This window comes from Rhipicephalus sanguineus, unplaced genomic scaffold, assembly GCF_013339695.2.
Source record: "Rhipicephalus sanguineus isolate Rsan-2018 unplaced genomic scaffold, BIME_Rsan_1.4 Seq1160, whole genome shotgun sequence".
In the NCBI taxonomy this organism is placed as follows: domain Eukaryota; kingdom Metazoa; phylum Arthropoda; class Arachnida; order Ixodida; family Ixodidae; genus Rhipicephalus; species Rhipicephalus sanguineus.
In genome coordinates, this window is record NW_023614421.1 from 35289 (window position 1) to 60001 (window position 24713).

A 24713-nucleotide genomic window follows, 5' to 3' on the forward strand; every position below is an offset into this window, starting at 1 on the left:
ACTTATTACGTCACACGTACGGTGGCAGCACAGGCGCAGAAAGCCGTTGCGGATTTGAGCGGAGCTGGAGCTCGACTTCCGGTTTGGCACGAAACTTGAATAAAGCAAGCGCCAAGCGTGCCGACTGCCGCACGCCCGTTGTGCATTGACCACGGGAGGGGCGAATATTTGGGCAAGGGCTTAAACCACTTAAACGCAGTTCACAGAGCCGCAGACCAGCGTTTGAAGACGATGTCCGTCGCAGAGAGCGCCGATGCCGAGAGGCAGCTAGCGGCTAACGAACTACGACGCATGGGATTCCGAGTTCCATGCCTCAAGGGAACACCGACCACGGGCAAACAGGTAGGCCGGCCGTTGTTCGGGAACTGGTTCGGCTGCAATACCAATTTATAGGGCTTGCACTTCTTGCTATTGCGCTGTCTCATCGCATCTTTTCATCTCCGACGCTTCCGGAATTTCGGCGCTCTGTGTCCTCTCAATTCGTTTGCGCTGATATGCACTCATAATTCGCAGTAAGTCGCGAGAGCATGAAAAGTGGTCCAGCGACGTGGACCACTTTTCAAAGGCTGAGGATATTGTGCCGGCAGCAGGCATTTTACTGTTCTCAAACGTTGTGCCTAGAGATAGTTCGTCTCGTTTAGCTCTCTTTCTCCTCTCGGCTTGGTTTTCGATAACACTCAATTATCTCAAGATGCAAGTTGTCGCAGTTATTGGAGACTACAACGGAATTTTGGGGTTAAAGCGCTCGGTGTTTCAACCCGTCGAAGCAAGTCGGCTTCGCGTGTGTCTTACTGAAAACCAAGTTCTCATTCAATATGGTTCTAATTTTTGAGGTTTTGTCGTCCTACGACTCCGTTTTGAACTTGCACTGCCTTCCTTGTGTAAAAAGGGATGGGATGGGCAACACCCCCTTAGCCTCTGCGAAATATTTTTGGGCCTTCAGGCACACATACCCAAAGACAGCCTGTGCTGAAAACCATCCTACGCTTTCGTCTATGAATGCATTTTCAGAGTTTGGCGCATGGTAGCTGGTACAAAACAGCCGAAACACAGGGACACAAGAGAAGCGAACCACACGAGTGCTGGTGTCTTTCGTTTCTACCTAACCTAGTGAAACACCAGGTACTCTTCAGTAACACATAGTGGTCTTCCAGTAAGCCACAACAACCAAGTTGTTGGGGCTTACTGAAATCATGTCTTGGGACGTCATTTCTAACATAAAAAAAATTTGTTCAAACACTTTGTCAGGTTGCTGAAAATTCATTTTGTTGAGCAGCGCTCCTTCCATTGGTATCAACCAAAGGGGGATCCAGAGTGGATGTTCTGACCTTGCGCCCCCCCTCCCCCCTCAGTTTTTTTAATGTATAAGCTGAGTAGGCATGTTGACACCTCTTACCTCGGCTTCCCATAAGCTGACACCCCCCCCCCCTCGGAAAACTCTCAATCTGGCCCCTGGTATTAATGTCGCCAAAGCCAATGTTTCTTCAAGTTATTGTCAGGGTCCCTGCCCTGAATGTTACATACACATGCGCAGACCTCCAAAAACTTTAAAGGGTTGGAACTCTCGTTCAGAGATGCAAAAATCCTTGAACAGGGTGTTGCTAGAGCATAGCAACAGGTGGTGCTGCTAGAGCATAGCGACACCACCTGTTCAAGGATTGTTCATCGCTGTGTTTTGAGTTCACACTCGAAGAAACGGAGTATTTAGGGAGTATTTTCGCCACACAACTATAATCATCTACCTCTCATGCTTTCCCTGCGTTATCGTCGTGGTCCCAGTGCTTCCTGGTGACAAACCGTGTGTCATAGCATTCTGGATAGGGAAGTGGTGCGAACCAAGTTTTTAAGAAAGGAAATGAGTGCAAAACGGATCTCAGTTATAGTTATGTGGCAGAAATACTCCTCGAGTACTCAATTAAAGAAAAATTTTTTTTAGAGTACAATGATTGAGCAAGCTTGCACCTGGCGAATTCCTTGTGCAGGCAACATCTGATGGGTGGCCGCTCTTTGGTGTGGACATCTTGCAGCAGCCACAGCAGTCCTCACACCTCGTGGCTGGACTAACGGTGCCCTGGTATGTGGCTTCTGTTTGGCATGGCTCGCTTGTTTCAGTGGCAATGGTGCAGTAGTTGCTGCCACTTGACCATGTTTGTGCCATCCCATGAAATGCGAAACCTCTTTAGAACGTTTCATAGAGGTTTATAATAACGTTTCAAAGAGGTTTTGTTTCATGGGATGTATGCTTGCCATAGTTAAAAGTTTGGTGCTGCTAACAACGAGGATGTGGGTTTGATTCCCGGTCATGGCAACCATATTCCCATTGGGATGAATTGCAAAAATGCCTGTGTACTTCCATTACAGCACTTGCATTACACCTGCTGTTCCTTAAGAGAGCACTGAAGTCAAAGAACAAATCAGTTTAGACTGATAAATTATTACCTGAAAACTCTCCTGTAATTAATGTCATCATAAGTTTATTAATAGAAGAGGAAAGTTAAGGTCTGTTTCATTTTCAAATTTCGTGACAAATTATTTGCATGCAAACATCAGCGTGACATGAAGCACAAAAATGAGCTTGAACCTTGGCACGTGAAGTCTCTGGCGTAGTGATGCAAAGCTATTGGCAAATAGACTATCGATAGCATCGACATTTTTTTTTTTTTGAACTATCGATAATGTAAAGAAAGTATCAATAGTACTACTGTCAATAAACTATAGACAGTATTATTGATAGTGCAACTGATAGTACAGTCGTTACTATTACTGCCGACATTACTGTCAATAGTGCTGTGAATAATTATGCTGTTGCTGGCCGGCAATATAGCCATTTGCGATAGCCTACTATCGGCAGTACTCGGTTTAACTAATTTGTGAGCAATTTTTTGTCGAAATAAAAATTATTTCAGCGGTGAAAATGCAGGAACATGTCCGTCAAAAAATTCATATTCAAAAGTAACCACTTGCAGCTTATAATTAACAAACCTATTTCTTGATATTTTTATTTTGAAATCTCAAAATCCAATATAAGTTTGAAGCTGCACAGTGCCGCCAAATGCAACGATCTCGTTTCCTGTACACCTGAACAATTAAACTTAACTGTCATGTGTCATCCAAGAATGTCAGTGCAAGCATGTGAACTTTCTTGCCCCTCAGCCTGCTCCTCCTGCTGCACACGCTTGGGAAACCAAGTTTATGCTGCATTCAGCTCGCACGGTTGATTTTGTACTATCTGTAGTTTTTTGTTTCAGTAAATGTTCGCCTCTCTTGTTGTTGCCACTTCCCCCATGTTGCAAATCACACAGAGGCATTTTGGGCATTTGAATAAATACCTGAATTAATACTTCGCTATTCTTTCGCAGGTTTCTCGACGAGAGCCTGCGCGTGCTCATTTCACATGCATCAACCGAAGGCATCCTCCGCAAGTCTGGCTCACTCTCAAGACAGCGGCTGCTGAGGGTCAGTTACCTTTGCTCCTGTACGCAGGAACTGGTCATTTATACAACACACATATTGATGGATTTGTTTTGCTTGGTTTGGTTTTGTCTGGAACTGCAAATGCCATTGGGAACCGCTGGTTTTCTGGATGTGCCAGTTATAGGGACACTAAAATGAAACAATGAATCAGTTTAGAGTTTAGATCGATAAGTTTTACTCTAGAAAATCTAATGTCGTTAATTTCGCCTTTAAGGCTTTGATAATAGAGGATAGAATCGAGGTCAAAGGCTCATTTTAAAATTTCGCGCCGAAGTCTCTGTATGTGACGTTGCAAATTTCAAATTGCATTTTTGGTATTTCGGCAACATTGGACCAAGGAAATTTCCTGAAACTTGGTATGTTAAGTCTCTGGCCCCGTCGGGGAATGATTTACTCCACTGTTAGATCAGGAACGACATAGATCCTCGTTGACTGCATCAAAATTTATGACGTCATTGCGATTGGTGTGGGAACTTTAAAGTGACGCTGCCGCCTGCATTTTCCTTCTGCGCATTTTCTCACCTACAAAGAGTCTCCTCGCGGTAAGCGTGGCGATTTTGGTATTGTGGAAGAGTAATTTACTAATACGAAAAAAATTGGTTTTCTGTTTAGTGTCCCTTTAAATAGAGCATATGACAAGTGAACACAAACTTCTATTAGCAGCAGTGAAATGTATATTTAGGGGGTCTACCAACCTGGAAAAACCTGCATTGAATTTATGCAAGTGCCCCATTCTTTGTTTTTATTTTTATTTTTGCATTGTTCCTTTTTTTGCCACTCAAGGACTCGTTTCCACTACAGTTTTCCAAGCAAGCTTACCAGTTGGGGTATATGCTCATAATCGTGGAAAACCCTGAAAGGTCAAGAAATTCGGAAACATTAAATTGGTAGACACTCTGATATTAGTAATGCTGTCACAATTAATATGGCAGCTTCTAAGAAGATCGCACAATGCCAGCTGGCAAGTTTTCCACACTCGGTCATGGCTACAAGCGGCGCTGGCTAACACTCCTAGGTTTTCGAGCACAGAAATAACCAATAAAGCGGACGGGAGGACAACTGCCGCTGTAGCTCAACCAGTAGCACATCGGACGTGTTTTCCGAAAGTTGTAGGTTCGGTCCCTATCGGCGGCAAGTTGTCTTTTCGCCCACTTTAATTTCTTCACATTTATATCTTACTTGCTACACCACAGTTTGTCGAGTATTGAGAAGTGTGGAAATTGAATTATTAACAGCAGGGGCTTACTGCTTTATTCGACGCTTCGACGGCGTCTTAGTGCTAGGCACACAACAGAAGTGATGCAGACAGTGCCTGGCTTTTAGAGCCAGCGCACAAGCTCTAAATCATGAACACATAGATAGGTGCGCAGACAATCGGCATAGTGGCTGTATGCACTGATCTTATCGGCAGATAGCATCTAGCTTAGGCAATGTAGAACGGCCGCATTGTGCCGGAGTATTTGGTTGTAACACAGTTAAAGAGAACGGATAATGCCCCCAATACGTTCCTTGGCTTTATTGTCAGTTGGTTTCATTAGGTTTTGTACATACTCGCCCAAATTGCAGTTCTGTGTACCTTTTAGTCTGTCCACGTAGCAGTCTTTTGACCGAAAATTTGTTTAACCTCTTCACTCCCGAACAGAGATGTATTCAAGAAAAGGAAACTTAGTTTGCTAAGTCCTATTTCACATGATTCCACAAGTGTATACAGAAAGAACATTGCAACAAAAATTTCATTTTCAAGAGGGGAAAAATGGCTGTCCGCAAACGAGGACTTATGTTGCAAATATGGTGAGAACGCCGCTGATAAAAGCAAATTCTGGCTTTCAGTGGTGCCAGTATTTTTTTTTTAATGCTTCCCAAAGACCAATAGCATAACTTTTGTACACAATACTTTGTATTCAGAAGATATTATTGCAACATTTTAAGCAGCTGTGTGGTCGGCCCACTGTCGTTTTGTTTTTAGGCACGCTAGCCACTAATGTTGACTTCTGCTGGTCGTTCTTAGAGTATGGGTAAAGGAAACTCTGAGCTATAAGGGTGCGAGATTTCAATGACACTGAGCAGTTTGTTGTGTAATTTGATTAAAAAAAAGTCCTGTTCACGAATGTGGATGCAGGTAGCAAAGAGGCTGATTTGGGACCTTTTTACAGCGAAAGCTGTTATGAGATCATTTCAACAGCCGTTTTTGGCGCCGTAGTTGTCCGCTGCCGGTGTCCGTAACCGCTATCGCACGAAATAAGAAAGAAAAGGTAATAAGAAAAAATTTCCTGGATGGAACGAGGTTCGAACCTGAGCCCTCTTGGGAGCCATGCCGGTGCTTGAAACTGCATTGCAAGAAGACCCTATACAGGCTTCATATCTCGAAGGAACCACATTAACATATGTAATGTAGTGTGGTAGAACAGTAAAATGACAACCAGGCGTCACACAAACGCGAATTGCGCAACGAGTGGGTTGTTGAATGCTTCTAACCCATTACAAAGGCCTCTGCGATAATTCGTCATTGTCATCAGCCACAGCATCAACAAAGTGCACATAATGCCTTACAGGTGTTTAGCGAGTACCACGGTTCTCCGCTGAATGACGAAAAATTGCATAGTGGCTGCTTCCCTAATTCACAAAAATTATGATGATTTATAGCGTAGAGGGTTTCTCGCAAGTGCACTTCTATTGGTTGCCAAGGAAGCCCATAAGCCCATGATCCATTTCCTCATGCTCTCAATAAAGTTAATTCCCTCTCTCTCTCGCTCTCCGTTTCTCTGGTTAACGTATGTTATAAAGCGTGATGGGACAGTTAAATAACGACCGGGCGTCGCGCAATATGAATTACGTAACTAGTGGGTCATTTAAAGCTTCCAACCCATTAGAATTGGCCCAGCCATAATTCTTCATCAACTGTCGCATCAACAAAATGCACATAATGCCTTACAGATGGTACCTCGCTTCTCCGCAGAATAACGAATAATGTCGTGGTGGGTGCTTCACAACTTCCCAAAAATTATTTGTGCCGTAGTGGGTACGTTGCTAGTGTACTTGTATTAGTAGCCACAAGAGAGTTTATAATGGGCTCTAGAAATGTCGCTCTTCCAGCTTTCGCTGTGACTGTGCTGCGCTTTTCGCGCAGGCCTGGCGTTTTTTTGTTGTCACACTGCGCACATTCCGGGAAGTTGATTGAGGAACTGATAACTGTATTGTGTTTGGTAACGTAGAAGCTGTGGATGTACAGATGGGTCCACTGTTAAAGTGAACAATTGCATTCAGGGCATGGCTGGACTTCGCTCTCTTGCAGAATCATAATGGCTTACATCCATATAAAACTACTGGCGGTTGGCAGTTCAGACTCCTTTTGACAGAATAGTGCCGTGCACAAACAATTTTTCCACATCCACTAGCAGTTCGGGGGCTAGCAATATGGAAGGTGATCGTTCGAGTGTTCCCTTTAACGGTGGACCGCACTGTACACGTGCCGCACAGTGTCATTGTTTGGATGTACATACGTATTTAAGCATGAGCTCTTCTCTTGACGTACGCGTGGCACGCTCTGACATCACTGCGCACTCTCTGTGGCGCCACGTTGTCTGGACCTCCTTTCCTGTCTGGAATGCATAAAAGGCAGCGCTAAATAAACTTTTGAGTTCTTTGTTGTGTTGAACTTTGCTCGTATGTGTCACGGACTGCCCCTGCACTAAACATTAACCATGTGTTACTAGAACTTTAAGATCGTGCTGATAACATTGTGGTTGCCTGTCTGTGCAGACCTCGCTGGAGATGAGCGCCTCGCTGAGCATCGCCTCGGTGGTTCTGGCATCTGCGCCTGTGCACGATGTGTCTGGCCTTCTGAAGCAGTGGCTGCAGCTGCTGCCCGAACCTCTACTGCCCAAGCCCCTTGTCCAGCTGCTGCTCAGGTAAGTATTGTCATCTTCAGATATCGTCACCTGTTCTACTTTTATTATACAGTAAAACCACGGTGATACGAATATCGTGGGGTTAACAAAAATATTCGTATCATCCGAAATTTGTATCACCAGAACACATGGCAAGTTAGTATGCGACAAAAGAAAGTTGGCATACATTTTGATTTAGTGTTTCTCAGGGCTGTAGCGACGTCACGAACAGCTCTGAATGATTGCCAGTAACGTTTTTAGACGTCAACAATCATACTTGTACTCGTAAATATACGGTGCATGCGTGCATGTTTAATTAATGAACCAGGTGAGTTGTGCCCCGTGACCGCCAGTAGCCCCTTCCTAATCTTACTACGCCTTTCTGCATAACAACAAAGTACTGCGGCAAAAGTGACTTAAGAAGCGCTTTGCACACGATCGAGGCAAAGCTCCTTCGCAAAGACCGTCCGCTTCGTCTCTTGGGGCCTTCGTCCACCTTTTATGGGACTTCATGACAGACCCGCAGCCCAAGTTTCAGTCTTGTTTCATAGAACGTGTGATTGCGGGGACATGGCTTGCATCAACGTGGGAGGCACGTGTTGACACAGTACAAAGACGCTGCTGCCTCGAGCACATGAGCAAACGTGTCGGGAAAAAAAAACGTGATGTCAACGTCATCTGTTAACGCGAAGGTGGATAAAGGCCTCCAAGATTCACGCGCACTATCTCAAAGGCAATGACGCACCGTTGATGGCCGCGCAGCGCGCGTGCCCGCGCCCGAGTGTGACTGCCACGTCTTCCGCGACAGCGCGGGCAGCACCTCTTCGTACCTGTGCGCAAGTGTACGTTCGTATCAAACGTCGTGGGGTGCAAATCGGTTCGCAACAACCGTACTCCAATATACATTGCAGACTAATGGGCCTTGGTCGGGACCACAAAAAAATTCGTATCACCCCGAAATTCGTACGAGCCGTGATCGCATCACCGAGGTTTTACTGTATTGCATTAAATGCTTGCCAACTTCATTTGTACGTCTTTGTACGTTTTGCTTTCCCCATAGTCTTGTGTAAATGCATATGCCGTAAAAAGAAACACTTGAAAATGCATTTGACTCGTTTTCGTTCTGAATAGGTCTGCCTTTTGATATCCCATTTCTTTGTTTTCTCTTTTTTTTCTTTTGTTGTTGTTGGTGGTGGTGATGTTGCAGCAGGCGTGGTTAGCCTGGCCTGTATGGTCAGCAATTGTTTTCTTGTGGATGTAGTACACAAATAATATAAAAGATGCTTCAGCTGTATCTCTAGCCAGAGTTTAAAAATATGCCGATGCACTGTATGACGACACGACCAAATGGAGGTTGCTGTCGGCTGCCTGGAGTACATCGCACTATTTTTGTGTTGATTGCCTAATTAGGTATGTTTAATTAACCAACTTTTGAAGCCACGAAGCTGGGCGAAAAATTCCAATAAGAAAGTTGTAGATCAGTTTGCAAAATGTCTGATTAGACAGTTTATTTCTATCCATTATAGTGTTTTTCTGCATACTACACGTGCCCGCGAAATACCAAAAAAAAAAACCACTTGACCTGCCTCTTTGCACACTGTATTGCAGTGCTCCCCAACGTTCCGCATGAAAACGACCATAGCATATAGGCCGGATGTGCTGCCTCAACAGGGCTGTGCGATGACTTGCGTTTTGCTAGCAGCAACACAAAGCGATAACCGCTGCGTCTACTCATTGTTGTCGTGAACCACCGCGAAGAGAGCATATTGCTTGTACACAGGGAGCTCTGCAAACGTTAGGGAGCTCTGCAATCGCGGCGTGCATAGGTGCGTGAGCGGGTATGTTTCGTGATATCTTTTTTTTGTATTTTGCAGCCATCTGTAGTAAGCAGAAAAACTCTTAATACTCAAAGGGACACTAAAGAGCAAAACAACTTTTTTCATATTAGTACACTACTCTTTCACGATACCAAAAACACCACGCTTGCTGCGAGAAGACGCCTAGCAAGTGAGAAATCTCGCAAAAAGAAAATGTGGGTGGCAACGCCACCTTGAAGTTTCCGCACCATTCACCGTGACGTCACATATATTTTGATGGTGCCTACTAGGGCCTACGTAGTTCCTAAACGATAAAAATGAAGTGCACCGTCCTCTTAGGGTCCCATAGAGTTAACATACCAAGTTTGAGGAAATTTTGTTGAGCCAATGGCGCCAGAATACGATACTCAAACCTCATTATAACAAAGTCACATCTGCCACGAAAATAACTTCGTTATATCCGAAAATTCGTTATAAACGTTTATTTGTAACACTGTAGCTATGACAAGACTAGTCTTCATTTACATTCGTTATAACCGATAATTCGTTATACCCGTGTTCGTTATATCGAGGTTTGAGCGTAAATACACTTTGAAATGTGTGACGTTACGCGTAGAGATTTTGGCGCGAAATTTAAAAATGCGACTTTGAACTTAATTTTCTCCTTTATAATTGCACCTACGATGGTGAAATTTACAACATTATAGTTCCATTTATCAATCTAAACAGATTCATTATTTCTCTTTAGTGTCCCTTTCATACATAGAAAGTGAGAAACTATCTAATCGGATGTTTTGCAAACTGATCTACAACCTTCTCCTTGCAATTTTTGCCCAGCGTCGTTGCTTCATAGGTGGTTAATTAAACATACCTAATTAGGCAATTAATACACAACACACAAAACAGTGCCGACTTATGCCAAGCAATGCAGTAGAACCGTGTTGATACGTTCCCACTCAGTACGATTTCCCAGCTCTTACGCTCGCAATTGCGAAGACTATAAATAACCCACTAGAACTAAGTGTTAATACATTCCTGTTAATATGTTCCTGGAAAATGATTATTCACCAGCAACGTTCAGCACCGCATCAAACTGCGGTCGTATGATAGATGCGTTCTGCAGCCAAAAACTCGTTCAGGTTTGCAGAAAAGCTCCTCGTGTACTTGTGAAGCTCCGCCATGAGACGGTGGCTTCTTTGCCATGCCTAATTTTCCCCCTCTGCGACTTCTCCGAATTACACGACCATCCTTCTCCGCGTCTTCTCCGAATTGCTCGCCTCCTTTGCTTCGGCTGCTTGTTGTGCATACGCTGAGCTCTGAACGGGCGCCCGCATCTGTATGAAGTGCACGTTACTGCTGTTTGGCTCTTTGGTTTTCTGTAAGTGAAAATAGTTGCTGTCGTAGAGCGCAGATATCATGCATGCGACCTCAGTTTTCCCTGCAAGTGACAATGCTTTAAGACGCGACCGAGCTTTTGCCTTTGCCACCAGCAGGCAGACTTACAAGCTTGGAAGACTTTTTTTCAGGATAGCTGGCGTGACTGTTCTCCCAGCCGCGAACCGAAACTTCGTTTCACGCGTGCTGCCCGCTGTTTAGCTCGGGAGTGCTCCCGATATCCGTGTTGTCTTGGGAAAGCTTCCCGCGATGGGGTGCCAAGTTGCAACCCGCACACTAGGCCTAACGAGCGCTAGCTGCCTCGTCGGTAGTGGCTGCGAACGATCAAAGCTGCAGGTTGTTGCAGAGTCAACGAAACTTTTTGCAGTTGCATTTCGGAGTGCACTTAAATCTTCAATGAAAACGAGTGTGCATGTCGTTTTCGTTGATTTTGTTTTTGTTTTCATTGATCACCCGAGAGTGGCGATTTGTGGGTGCCATTGTTTGTGATCTTGGCACCACAGGTCCACAGAAATCAACCTTTCAACATTTGCAAATTTACCTCCAAGTTCCATGCCTTGATAGTCAGAATCACGCGGCTGCCTTTTGGTCATGTTTTGCAGGCGTACAGCCTTTAAAAAATGTCGTTTTGTTAACATTGCAGGTACCACTTATAGTGCGGATATTTGAGACTCCGGCAACTTACGTTAAAGTGGTCTATGCTGTACAAGTGCAATGATGCACTTGTATATTTGTGTTTAATGTGTCGCAACATGCTAATACAGTATAACCTCATTAAAACAGACCTTCATAGTGAAGAGGATTTTGGTCTGTTGTAAAGGGAGTATGTAAAATCCAAGTACCTGTTACAACAGACTTTTATGTAAACACTGAATGGGTCTGTTATAACCAGAGAGGATTACGAGTCACAAACATGGTCTTATTTTTAATGGCAGACCAAAAAAAAATGTGATTTTTGGAAAATAACATTTTCAGTTTCTATAACCCATTTTCTATCAGATTCCAAAATATCTTTACTGAAAACTACGTAGAAGTGCTATAAAAATTTCTTTTGCGTCTGCCGACTTGGCGAAAATTGCGGAAATAGCAAAAAAAAAAAGCGTTTCTCAAAATTATAGCTCGGCAGCGGCGCAACCGAGTGCCACCATTTTAGGCTCGTTGTAAAGAGCATTTCTCAGTGTCCAAGTTCTGTTTCAGCTAGCTCCTCCATTCAGTAACAAGCGCACAAAAAGCACATGTTTGAAGTTCAATTTAAGGCCTCCGATTGGCTGCTTCTGCCGTGATGCTCGCTTCGGGATCGTCATCTGCTGCTTGTGCATCGCGAGGTCGTGGCTGTCGAAAATTGTGCTACTGTGTTCACAGGTCGACGTTAATTTAGAATGCTTTAGTTTGGCAGCTGCCAGCGGAAGCTCAATCATAAGATTATGATAGCGCGCCGCACTGGTCGCGAACAATGCAGACGTGCGACTGTAATAGCGTTCACTCGTTGGACCCGCTGTTAGAGGTTTTTCTTATCAGCACTTCGGAGCTTATGACGAAGACCACCACAGGACAACTCTTTGTACTCGCAGTCGAGCATGACATACTTCGAAATATCGGGCACCGCGGCCACACACATCGCAACCGAGCTTTCTATTCGATGTCGTAGCTAGGCCTAACTCCGCCCACGGTGCCGATGTACGAGACAAATCCGAACTTTGCAGGCAAGCACATCGCGCTAGCGGACATGCGAAAGCGAAAAAGCCGCAATGTCCTTCGTCGCAAGCAACAAATAGCATTGGCAGCGGACCCCCCGGCCAAACTCGCTGCGCAGCAACCGTTCCGAGAAGCGGTGGCAGCGGCTAGCAATTTCGCACGTCACCTTCCCAAAACGCAATGCCAAGCACGCTGCGTGCAGATTTTTTGTCGCTACAGCTAGGCATAGCTGATCATTGACATACCGGAGATCGGCGGCCTTCGTTCTTACATCGGAATGTTGATATCCGCAGCGCGCTGTTCCCGTCCCGAAAGTATTCTAAGCGATGTTTGAAGTCTGAAGTTATTGAGTTTGCTATGTATGTTGTAGAAAAGTCCGCTCTAAAGGAGTCCTGACCACCTATCTGGCCTGACATTTTAGTCAATTATATCCGAATATCCGTTGTACCAAAATCCGTTGTAAACGAAGCTCAATCAATGGAACAAATACGGAGGTCGGCATAACGCCGCAAATTGTTATGTAATATCCGAATGTCTGTTGTAAACAGATCCGTTGTAACAAGGTTATACGTAAATGCAAAAAGGACACCGGCCACAAGAGAATACGAAAAGACATGTCTTTCTCTTGTGTTGTTTTCCAATCGGTGTCTCTCTTTGCACTTTCTTCGTGCCTGCTGACTAGAAAGGCCTTCTTCAAACTCTTACCCATAGCATATTCTTTGGCACGAGGGTGTTTTACATAGAGCTCCACTGCAACACGCACGTTTTCTGCGATCGTTGCGAGATGGTGATACTTTACCGCATTCAGCCAGTGGGACACATTCCAGTTGGACGCAGAGTGCATTCAAAGATGTAGTAGTTCTGTCCATTGTTTGCTGTAATCGCAGTGAATCTAGAGTAGAGATCTAAAAACAGGCAACCTGAACTAAAGATTTCATTGCCGGAAGATTTTCGTCGTGGCTGCATTGTGAGCCTTTGACAAACTGTGGGCTTGCGCCATCGAAACCAATAGCGACGTAAAGGCAAGTGGCAGTCCGGACAGGCTCGACATCCACGCTGGTTCTGCCTCTGTAGCTTTGGCAGCATAGCCACAGAGCTGTTCCCGACTATTAGTTGGCTCTCAACGTTGAAACCGATGCTTTCTTGTCGTGGCGACAGGTGCCAAGTGAAGCATGGCCTGGAGGCGGTGCTGCTTGGCCTTCGGATCCTGCCGGAGGAGCGGCTGGCGTGCCTGCGCCACCTCCTGTCGGGCCTGTTGCAGTTGGCGGCCGACCCCTTGAACCGCATGGGAGCGCACAACCTGGCCCTGGTGCTGGCACCCACACTGTGCTGTCCGTCAGCCGTACAGACGGCCAACAGGTGCGTGGACATCTCCTGGCTGCTGCTGCTGCACTGGACACCTGTTGGAATGTGGACGGAGTTGTCTGCCGTAAAATTCCCATCAAGTTGTCCCCCTTCAGCAGGTCGAACTTACTGGCAAAGTGGAGGGGGGCTTGAACTGTGTCATGTTTCAAGATGGTGGTGGCAAAGTTTTGAAGGAGGTGCTTGCTCACAGTTTTACGCTATGTGCTGGTGCAAGCATTTATAAACCCCTTTAAAGGGACGCTAAAGGCAAATAACAATTTATGTCAGAGTGAAAGCTCAACGTATGACAACCTCTAAAACGGCAATATTATCAACAGCAGTGCCCTTCTTACCGAGAAATAAGCTAAATGTATCGCACGATGAGCGCCACGAACGGGACATTTTGTAAATGATCCCGATAACGTGAGAGAGTCAGACTACAATTAATCACTCGTAATCAAACTAGCTGCAATAAAAAAGAACCTTCCGTGCATCAAGAGCTAGCCGTAATAAAATGCTGCTTGTTTGTTTCTCTTTGATTCATGGAAAAAAAATAACCTCTTTGGCGTTGCCATAGTCCATGGGGAGCGGCATGCGTGGTTCAAATGTTCCGTTTTCGCCGAACTGCGCTTTGTCCGGCACCCTGCTTCGCTCATGCGGTCGCGTCTCAGTGGTAGTTTCGGTATCGCGTACTGCTGCGTGTGTTTTCCGTGCTCGTGATAGTCGCTGTGACAGAAAGTTCAACAAAATGCCGCATGCACGTGACGTTGCCGGATGCCCGAATGGTGCGCGCCGCCAGTGCACACCGCCGCGCAGTAAAGGCGGGCTGCTTTGGACATGGCAACAGGGACGTAAGGAAGACCGCTCTCAGGCGGGTGATTTGAAGTGTGCTAACGCGATGCGGACCACTGAAACGTAATTTTATTTCAAAATAAGCACTTCCTTGGCACAAAAGTAGCACTACGAGGTTTGTAGACCGCTATTTCAACAATCAACGTCTACTTAATATTTGCCTTTAGTGTCCCCTTAACACTTTCGTGACCGCGGAAAAATCGGTTGTTTTTGGCTAGTCCAGGAAATATTTTTTTCCTGCCACAGAATATACTTGATGCTAAAGTTTAGGGTGTCAAACGATAGAGGAAGAATTGGTCTTTCCAACAGTATTAATTTCAGACAAAGGACTTATTTCGAATATAATAAGAATTATCAAACAAAGAAAAATGCATCAAAAAGAAAGAAAGATTCATAAAAACATCAATGCTTCTGCAAAGGTTAAACATTAAAAAAAAATGTAAATATACGTTTTGAACGCAAAGCCCTCGTAGAATAATAGTGGAAATATAAGCTCTGTAAGTACAAATATTATTTACATAAATAGAAGAATATAGGCACTAGTGCCTATCATGCCACCGCGCGATGCAGTATCTCGACTCGGTGAAACAAAGGCTGGCTGCGCATGTTTCGGGGAAAAATTTTTTTTCTGTACAACTTTCCTATCATAGTTAGCAGTTCTGGTATTTTTCAATTTTTCTGTGTATTTGTTGAAATGAACAGTGTAGCCTGTTCCAAATCTGCAAAAATCCATAATTGTACCCTCATTTGACCTCTTTCTCACTCATATACAGTAGAACCCCGCTGTTACGTTCCTCACTGCTGCGTTTTCCCGGCTGTTACGTCGTTTTCCGCCGGTCCCGGCATAGCTCCCATAGGATACAATGTATTGGGAACCCCGCTGTTACGTCGTAACTGTCGGACCGTTCCTGTATGATATGTCGCGAAGTGCGCTCGGAGCCGACCGAGTGACTACCAAAGAGAGCCGCCATGGTGCATTTTCTCGCAGCTTGGCCTCGTTTGACCGTAATATTAGCCGCATGAGAAGCGCAAGCAACAGAATCTTTCAACTGATGCAAACAAAAGCATGGCCTTCGAGATTCAAATTGCAAAGATGGCGTCTATGACGTAACTGCTCGCGAAAGCAAGGCCTTCGAGATTGGCATTTACTATTGACAAAAGCATAGCCTTTGAGATTTGGATTGCACAAACATGGTGTGTATGACGTAATTGCATGCGAAAGCAAGGCCTTCGAGATTGGCATTCACTTCTGCCATCGCGTTGGCGTAGACTCATCATCATCGTTATTTGTCGGAGAGCGGGAGGAGTTCGAGCTGGTTGGAGCTCGCACGGTCGTGCGTGCGGTTCGCGGTCGGACTCGCCGCGCCGGTCGTGATTGCGTGTGCTTAGTTCTTTCATGCCTACAGCTGTTGGTGTTAAAAAATCACATACGTTGATTACATTTCTGTGGATGAGGCCGTCCTAAGCTCCGCGTTTCTATCCATCGACTAGATCGCGGCTGAGCGCGCCAATTTTCGTGCTTCTGTACCACTAAATATTTTGCCGTTTTTCCTGTTTTTCGGCTCTTAACGTTTCCCGTCTCTTACGTTTATTTCCTACGGTCCCTTCAAAAACGTATCAGCGGGGTTCTACTGTACTGCCGAATACCATACCGACCTTCACATTTCACCATTTTCTCATCCACTGAAAGGTTCCGACGGGGGTAAAAGATAGCGTAGAAAAATCGTTCATGTGTTGCAATAGAGATGACACGTGGTGAAGATTTTCGTGGGATGCGACGGTCGTCTTCTTCAGATCGGAGACACTCAAGAAGCCTTGAACCTTTTCCGTGGCATCACTGATGGTGGACGAAGGCCTCGAAATATGTGTCGTCGACACCAACACCAATGCAAGCGCGGGACTTGAACGATTACCATGTACACATGGAGTGAGACGAACTTGCTCATCTTCTCTTCAGTAACTTCCCTCCATGGATCCGTCCCTCTCACTGTACGTTGGCTTTTCGAAAGTATGCATCCACGCATACTTATCTGTGTAGTTGCATATCTCTCTGATGACTTCTGCGGTAAAAAACAACACGAAGACGACGACGCGCAGCACACCGGAGCGTTGGGTCAAAGTCCGCTCCGCGCCGTCTTTGCGAAGAGAATTGCACTCTTTCTGCAGCCGGCGCCAAATGCTCCCGCTCAAATGAAGTTAACACCTTGCAGATAACAGCTGTTATTTTAAGAACGCACCGGATACATTTACATCGACGCACGGCAGCGATAAAACGACCCGAGGAGAAGACTAAACTTACCGGCGGATAGCTGCTGATGTTCCGGGGAGGTTTGACGCACTTTCGTCGTCCGTACTGAAGCCTGGCGAATCGAAGTCGTCTTCCGTGTCTGTGGTGCTACCATCATCCAGAGATTCCCGCTCATATTAATCGGAATCCGTCGAAATTCGCCGTTTCTGTGGAGAACCCGCGAGCGGCGTCGACGCGAAGTCTGAAACAACGAGCACTCACCTACCCGACTGCGAACGAGCTTTAAAAATCTCCCCGCGGTGCAAAAAACAAACTCGCAAACAAAAATGATAAAAAACATGTTATTTTATGCTTTCTATTGTGTAAGCTGTCCAGAACCGCTCAGAGAGTGCCAAAACTTGATCTTGAAGTCATCGATAACATACTATCGATGGGAATAGGCGCGGTCACGAAAGTGTTAAGGTGCCACTGTGTCCGTTTTGTTCAGTTGCATTGAAAAGTAAATACTGTATGCTAAACGACTGAATAATTCGATTAAGACCGAATGAAGGCAGTGCTGAATGTCTTCAAAATATTTGCTGCCCCTTTATGTTGCTTATATCTTGTTCTTTTTTTTTTCCTCGATTTAATTTGTAGTGTATTGCTTCTATATTTTCATATACTCCCATGCTTAAATCTGAATGTCTTGGACATCATAGTCCGTTTCACCCACATTCTGTTTCAGAGTAAGGAAGACGGCCTTCATTAAGAACTACTTTTTGCTTAACCAATCACTATAAGATGGTACACTGATTATATTGGTTAAAGCATTATTGCATTGGCATGCATCTCACTGTTATTGTTAGTTCTATGATGTGTATTCTATGAAGCACTACAGTATAACCTCATTACAACAGACCTTCATAGTGAAGAGGATTATGGTCTGTTGTAAAGGGAGTATGTAAAATCCAAGTACTGTTACAACAGACTTTCATGTAAACACTGAATGGGTCTGTTATAACCAGAGAGAATTACGAGTCACAAACATGGTCTTATTTTTAACGGGGGACCAAAAAAAAAAAAATGCGATTTTAGGAAAATCGCATTTTCAGTTTCTGTAGCCCATTTCTATCTGATTCTAAAATATCTTCAATGAAAACTACGTAGAAGTGCTATAAAAATTTGTTTTGCGTCTGCCGACTTGGCGAAAATTGCGGAAATATAAAAAAAGGCGTTTTTCAAAATTATAGCTCGGCAACGGCGCAACTGGGCGCCACCATTTTGGGCTCGTCGTAAAGAGCATTTCTCCGCGCTCAAGTTCTCCGTTTCAGCTGGCTCCTCCATTCAGTAACAAGCGTACGAAAAACACGTTTTGGCTGCTTCTGCGGTATTACCGCAGAAGCAGCCAAAACGTGTTAATGCTCGCTTCGGGATCGTCGTCTGCTGCTTGTGCGTCACGAGGTCGTGGCTGTCGAAAATTGCGCTACTTCGTGACGCGTTCGCACTCGTTCTGTGTTTACGGGTCGACGATAATTTGGAACGCTTTAGTTGGGCAGCTGCAAGCGGAAGCTCAATCGTCGGATTACGATAGCGCGCCGCACTCGTCGCGAACATCGCAGACGTGCGACTAAGAGCGTTGACTCGTTGGACCCGCTGTTCGAGGTTCTTCTTATCAGCACTTCGAAGCTTATGACGAAGACCACCGCGGGACAACTCCTTGTACTCGCAATCGAGCATGACGTACTTTGAAACATCGGGCACTGCGGCCACACACATCGCAACCGAGCTTTCTACTAGATGTCGTGGTTAGGCCTAACTCCGTTCACGGTGCCGATGTACGAGCCAAATCCGAACTTTGCGGGCAAGAACATCGCGCTAGCGGACATGCGAAAGCGAAGAAGCCGTAATGTCCTTCGTCTCAAGCAACGAATCGCATTGCCCGCTGGCTCCCCAGGAGCGCGGATGGGCATTTTGTGCATCGGCAGCGGACCCCCCCGGCCAAGCTCGCCGCGCAGCGACCGCGCGGAGAAGCGGTGGCAGCGGCTCGCAATTTCGCGTGTCAGTGTCCCAAACGCAACACCAAGCACGCTGCGCGTTGTTGCTTTTTTTTTTTTTTTTTTTTTGTCGCTACAGCTAGGCATAGCTGATCATTGACAGACCGGGGATCAGCGGCCTTCGTTCTTAAATCGGTACGTCGATATCCGCGGTGCGCTGCTCCCGTCCCGAAAGTATGCTAAGCGATGTTTGAAGTCGTAAGTTAATGACTGTGGTAGAAAAGTCCGCTCTACAGGAGTCCTGACCACCTTGCTGGCCTGAAATTTTAGTCAATTATATCCGAATGTCCGTTGTACCAGAATACGTTGTAAACGAAGATCAATCAATGGAACTAATACGGAGGTCGGCATAACGCCGCAAATTGGTATGTAATATCCGAATGTCTGTTGTAAACAGATCCGTTGTAACGAGGTTATACTGTATTGACACTATGCAGTGTCCGAAATTCCTGCAACGATGCAGGTTTTAAAGAACCAATGTGTGGCGAAAAAAGGTTGGGGGGGAGGGGTGCTCGGAACTTATGTTTGAACCTTCCGTCCAGTCGGTCATGGGTAGCCCAAGAGGCCATCAGGTACGTAATGTCTGAAATACCCGGTACGTTTTGGACTATACTTAATTCTATAACGAACAACAAAAATAAGTATTTTGTGTTGTTGATGAACAGTACAATTAAGTTGATTGCAAATCATGTTGATCTGTATAATTTTATGTACTAAAGAGTAGAAGGTTAGCGAGATTTTGATTTTGCAGACCCCCCCTCAGCTCCGAAAACTTATCAGCGCTGGAATGCTAAAAAACAAAGTTGGAAACCTACTGAGTAAATAGCCATGCTAAATGTGACAATAGCTGATTCCGGACAATCTGTTAGTAGTGAGCTAATGAACAGAGCTTTAAAGGGGCCCTGCAACACTTCTTCAGCACGGTCGGAAAACTGCCGATCAATAGTAGAGGCTCTCGAAAACAGTGCGAGCCAAACATTACAATCTACAATTCTCAATGTCGGCTAGAAATTGTTCCCTCTTCTTTCTACAAATGACGCCATATACCCTAATTTGCGCCATAAACCTGAAGTCCACGGCCATTTGGCTGAGTTGAGCATTGTGAGCTGCATAGTTACAGCGGCCTGAAGTGACGATGCGCCCATGTGCTTGCAATCTCGCCGAAAGTAAGCCGCACATTTGAAGACAAAGTGCACAGGGTCATGACGCACGCCAACTAGCAGAAGAAGCTTCTTGCCCCTAGTCATCCCCTTCTCCCCCTGCTGCGTAGCTTTCATGGCGCTCGCTGGTAGAAAGGAGAAATCCCTGTAACTCTGCTTGTACTTGACGGATTCTAAAAACATTTGTGGCAGTCGATTGGTGAGGCAATAAATTCCTTTAATGAAGCCATTCAATGATTACTTGCAAAAGTGTTGCAGGGTTCCTTTAATATGCACAATGTGGATTTAGCTGTTATCGATCGGTGAACTTGGCACAGGACAAAGGTGGACTTGATGCCCCAGTCTTGAAAATCTCAAACGATACGCACGTGCATCCTTGCGACGCAGATGCTGCAGGTGCAATGGGCTGAGGCATCATGCCCTTTCACTCAATGTCCTCGCTCTCCGTCAGGCCAGAAAAGCACTTGTACAATCGTGTGCTCCGATTGGTGATTGCTGTATCGTGAACTGAGGACTAGGACAACGAGACACACGAGGACGAGTGCTTGTCCTCGTGTGTCTCCTAGTCGTTGGTTCACGCTATCGCAATTGTGACATGCCAACTAGCCCAAGCCGCCACCCTCCGATTGGTCCATGGGGGACCTACCACCAGGTGTGTGGCAACATGAGGCTGCCCAAGTTCCCATTTTGTGCGTGAGGCACAGTGTATGCCTGTCGATAAGTAGCAACAAACTTGTTCAGCTGGTTGGTGTCCGGCAGATGGATTTGCTTGAACACTTGCATTGAAGCAGAGCTACCACTGTGGCTCGGCAGTTACGGCACTCGGCTGCTCACCCGGAAGACACGGCTTCGATTCTGGCGGTGGCAAGTTGCATTTCATAATAATATTGTTAAGGTTTTACGTCCCGAAACCACAATATGATTGAGGGACGCTGTAGTGGAGGGCTCTGCAAATTTCCGTCACTGAGGGTTGTTTAACAGGCACCTAAATATAAGTACACGGGCCTCAACCAATTTCACCATAGCCGGGATTCGATCCCATGATGTTTGGGTCAGCAGTTGAGCACCATAACCACTAGACCACCGTGATGGATGACTTCATTTCGAGGGAGGCAAAATGCTACAGGCCACTGTACTCTGCGATGTCTGTGCGTGTTAAAGAGCTGCATGTTGTGAAAGGCTCTGGATAATCTCTACAACTGTCTCTCGTAGCCATTCTCTTTGGAAAATTAAACCTCGTAGATTGAGCAATCTAAATCAACCTGACCCGAGGCGCAGTACTTCTTGAGGCAAAGCATTGAGGCTATGCAACAGTGCCTAGCCATCTGCAACTCATGTGCAACTGTGATGTCAGTCCACTTAGTGGTGAAGTTGAAGGCCTTTGTAAGAGACCCTCATGTAGGAGACTACCATAGGTCAGCAAACTTGCTCACGAGTCGATTCACTCAGATCAGGCTGGGAGTCTGAGCCTGAGTGAGTCCGGGTGAGTAATATTTTGGTGAGCTTGAGTATGAGTGAGTCCGGTTCAGAAAATTTTTAGCGAGTCAGTCTGAGTGGGTTCGTTTGAGGAAAATATTGGAGAGTCCGAGTTTGAGCGAGCCCTAAGCGCAAAATATATTTCTAGAGTAAGTCTGAGTGAGCTCCACCTTTAATTGCCGACCTATGGTCTACTCATCTTCAACATTACTATCAGCCATATATCTGGTTGCATTTATATTAGTCTATTCTCGCATATCTCAACGCCCTAGCTTTCATGCCTTAATATTTATTGATCAGAGGCATGAAACGGCGGAGGGGGGGTGCCATGACCTCACCCCACAAGCTCTTTCACGGGAATTTCTTCATAGCAATATCTCGTGTGAGTCGGGTATTTCATCAAAATGTCCTTACTGGATTGAAACCACTGATAACTCGTATTTGAAGGTACAAGATCAAAAAGGCATATCATGGAGCACCGATTATGTGATATTGGCGTTGAAGAGCATTGACACCACAATCGAAAAAGCTAATTTTACACTAACGGACTCCTGAGTTGTCTAAGGCTCACTCAAACTCGGGTCAAACCACGAGTCTGAGTCTGAGTGAGTCCGGCTGAGTAATATGTTGGTGAATTTGAGTTGGAGTGAGTCCGGTTGAGAAAAAGTTTAGAGTCTGAGTCTGAGCGGGTTCCAATTTTTTTGACGACCTATGGAGACTACTGGTTATGAGACACCACTGTGCCCATCATTGAAATGGGGGTTGATCAGAAAATGAGGATGTGGTACCCTGCTTATAAGAGACACTTCATATAAGGGACAAGAACTACTCCCAAGGTGAGTGTCTCTTATAAAGGGGTTCAGCTAAAATTGGATTTAACGGTGTGATGGGGTGTGCTTGGTGCCCGATGCAGGGAGGATCTGGAACGCATGGTCTCTCTGGTGGAGGTGTTGATCGGTTCCTCTCACTTGGTGGGCTCCACCCCGCCACCGTTGCCTGGCCGCGAGGGCCGCCAGAAGACAAAGTCGGGTAAGTCTGGGTAAAGTGGAGCGATTCTGCATAGAGATGGCTAGCCAATAAGGGCATGGCCAGAAACAGGCGTCTGCAAGGTTCTCCATTAGGGGAAGGAGGCAGGTTTCTGTGCAGTGCCCCCCTCCCCCCCACTCCTCCCACATGGCCGAGTCCGACAGAAAACAAGCTTTGCAATGGTTGTAAAAATAAAAATGAAGCAATGACATGCCGCCCCACCCCTGTGCACACTCTCCTATGGTCAGAAATTTTTATTGGGGGGGGAGGGGGGGGGGGGCTGGAGATTGGAGGTGGAGGAGGCAGCCATTTATAAATCCGGGTGTCTTTAGATTTTCATATCTGCAAGAACAGGTTGTAACGAAATTAGCAACAGGATGTTGAAGATGGTTCACACTGTCTAGGGTCTACAACAACGAGCAGCTTGAAACAGAGAAATGGGAAACATCAAAAATAGAAAAAGTAATGCTACAAGAAAATGTCAAGGGTGTTCACTGAAGTTCCACGTAAAAGCTTCTACCATTCAGGTGGAAATAAGCACTCTCAAAGCATAATGCATGGGCATAACGGCAGTTTCAGTATCTTCTGTGTTCTCTGGCATTTATCTGATTCATGCCAGATTTCCACAAAGAGTTGTTCATTGCATCGGTCAGGGAATTCAAGCTAAAATTGTCAGTGAAAACCCGCTGTGGTGGCCTAGTGGTTATGGCACTCGTGTGCTGACCCAAAGGTCACGTGATCGAATCCCGACCACGGCAGCCACATTTTGATGGCGGTGAAATGCTAATGGCCTGTATACTGATATTTAGGGGCACGTTCAAGAACACCAGACGGGCAAAATTTCCGGAGCCCTTCACTACGGCGTCCCTCATAATCGTGCAGTGGTTTTGGGATGTAAAAACCCAACAATTATTTTATTTTTGTCAGCGAAAAACCTCAGTCAGAGAATATGATTTATGCTATTTGCTGACACCCTGGTAAAGCTGCCTCTGCTGGTTCCAGCATGCCTGCTGCTGCACCAGCTGCGGCGCCTGGTGACTCAGCGCAAGGAGCCCGGAGGCGAGATGGACGCCGTGGTGCCGGACTCCGCTGCCGCGCCCGTTCTGCCTGCTGGCTCAAAGCGTCGCAAGCCACGAGAGCTCCTGCCTCGCGGACTGTCGCCCTGGAAAAGGCAAGTCCCTTGCGAGTGGCACGGCCATCTTCTTCGTGTCCGTTTTGTCATCATCCTGCAGCAAGTCTTGCTCAGCACCGATGTCATTCACTTTGGAGTTTGGAACATATGGGGCCTTGTGTTAGGCTTGCATCTTCCTCTGTGTTATGTGCGGTGCACCCAGTGCTAGGCCATGGCACACCCTGTACATTTCTAGAACTTAGAGCTATTCTAAGCGTACTGCACACTTTTAATAGGCAAGAACCTAAGCATGTGATGCTGCCATTTGCAACTTCACCACCACTGCGTCGTGTGAGACTGCTGTCAAGTGCGTGTCACTTTGCAAGAACGAAAGGAGCTCGAAGTTGTCGAGTGTAGCGGCGTGGGCACAGAGAAAGGTCGCTGCACTGACTCCAAGCATACTGCACGTTTTTATTATGAGACAACCCACATGCGACGAGCCTCGTTGTGCAGGACCACCAGAGCATTGTGGAGAATCGGGAGTGTGCATAGTTTACAGGAAGCTTGTCGTCGTCACATTGACCCAACAGGCTACTTGCCACACTCATGCATGGTCTTTCGAACATCGTACAGTCAAACCTCGTTACAACGAACACCGCATTAACGAACATTTCAAATTAACGAACTTTTAAGAAATTCCATGCCGACTGCTTATAGTTTCAATGTAAAAATATTTCAGTACTACAAACTTCAGAATAACAAACATTTCAGAATAACGATCGTTATTTAATTCCCGTGTAATCTTAACAACACCTCAGTACTACGAACTTATATCCCGAAATGCAAGGATTCTTAGATTTCAGTGTATCGGTCATGGCAGTCGGAGCTGTAAGGTAGCAGACGACGCAGCGCGAAGAGCGGACGCCCTCCCGCAAAAACCTGAGATGGCGCGGGAGGAGAAAGACGCAGGCGGATAATTTTTTTTCCCCTCCGTTGTGGAGGCCACAACGCATCAGGTTTTGTAAAGGCCCAACCGCATGCATTGCACGCTACTTTCGAGGCGAAGGCGGCTGCGACGAACGGGCTGTCGCGACGGGAGCACCCACATGTTCGCGACGAAGTGTCACGGTTGCTCGATTGAAAACTATTGCATGTGCGCAGGCAAATTACGAAAAAGAATTACAGAGTAGATGAA

At 45.9% G+C, this 24713-nt stretch overlaps 1 protein-coding gene across 1 annotated transcript; it reads left to right on the forward strand.

Moving 5' to 3' along the window:
• Positions 1-120: 120 nt before the first annotated feature.
• On the forward strand, positions 121-23578 carry LOC119376302 (inactive Rho GTPase-activating protein 11B-like; the record flags this gene model as incomplete). Its single annotated transcript, XM_037646200.2, has 7 exons — positions 121-342; positions 1983-2074; positions 3360-3456; positions 7234-7382; positions 13427-13627; positions 22295-22410; positions 23410-23578. Coding segments are annotated over exons 1-7 (935 nt in total), but the record flags the coding sequence as incomplete, so codon positions are not given.
• Positions 23579-24713: the final 1135 nt, after the last annotated feature.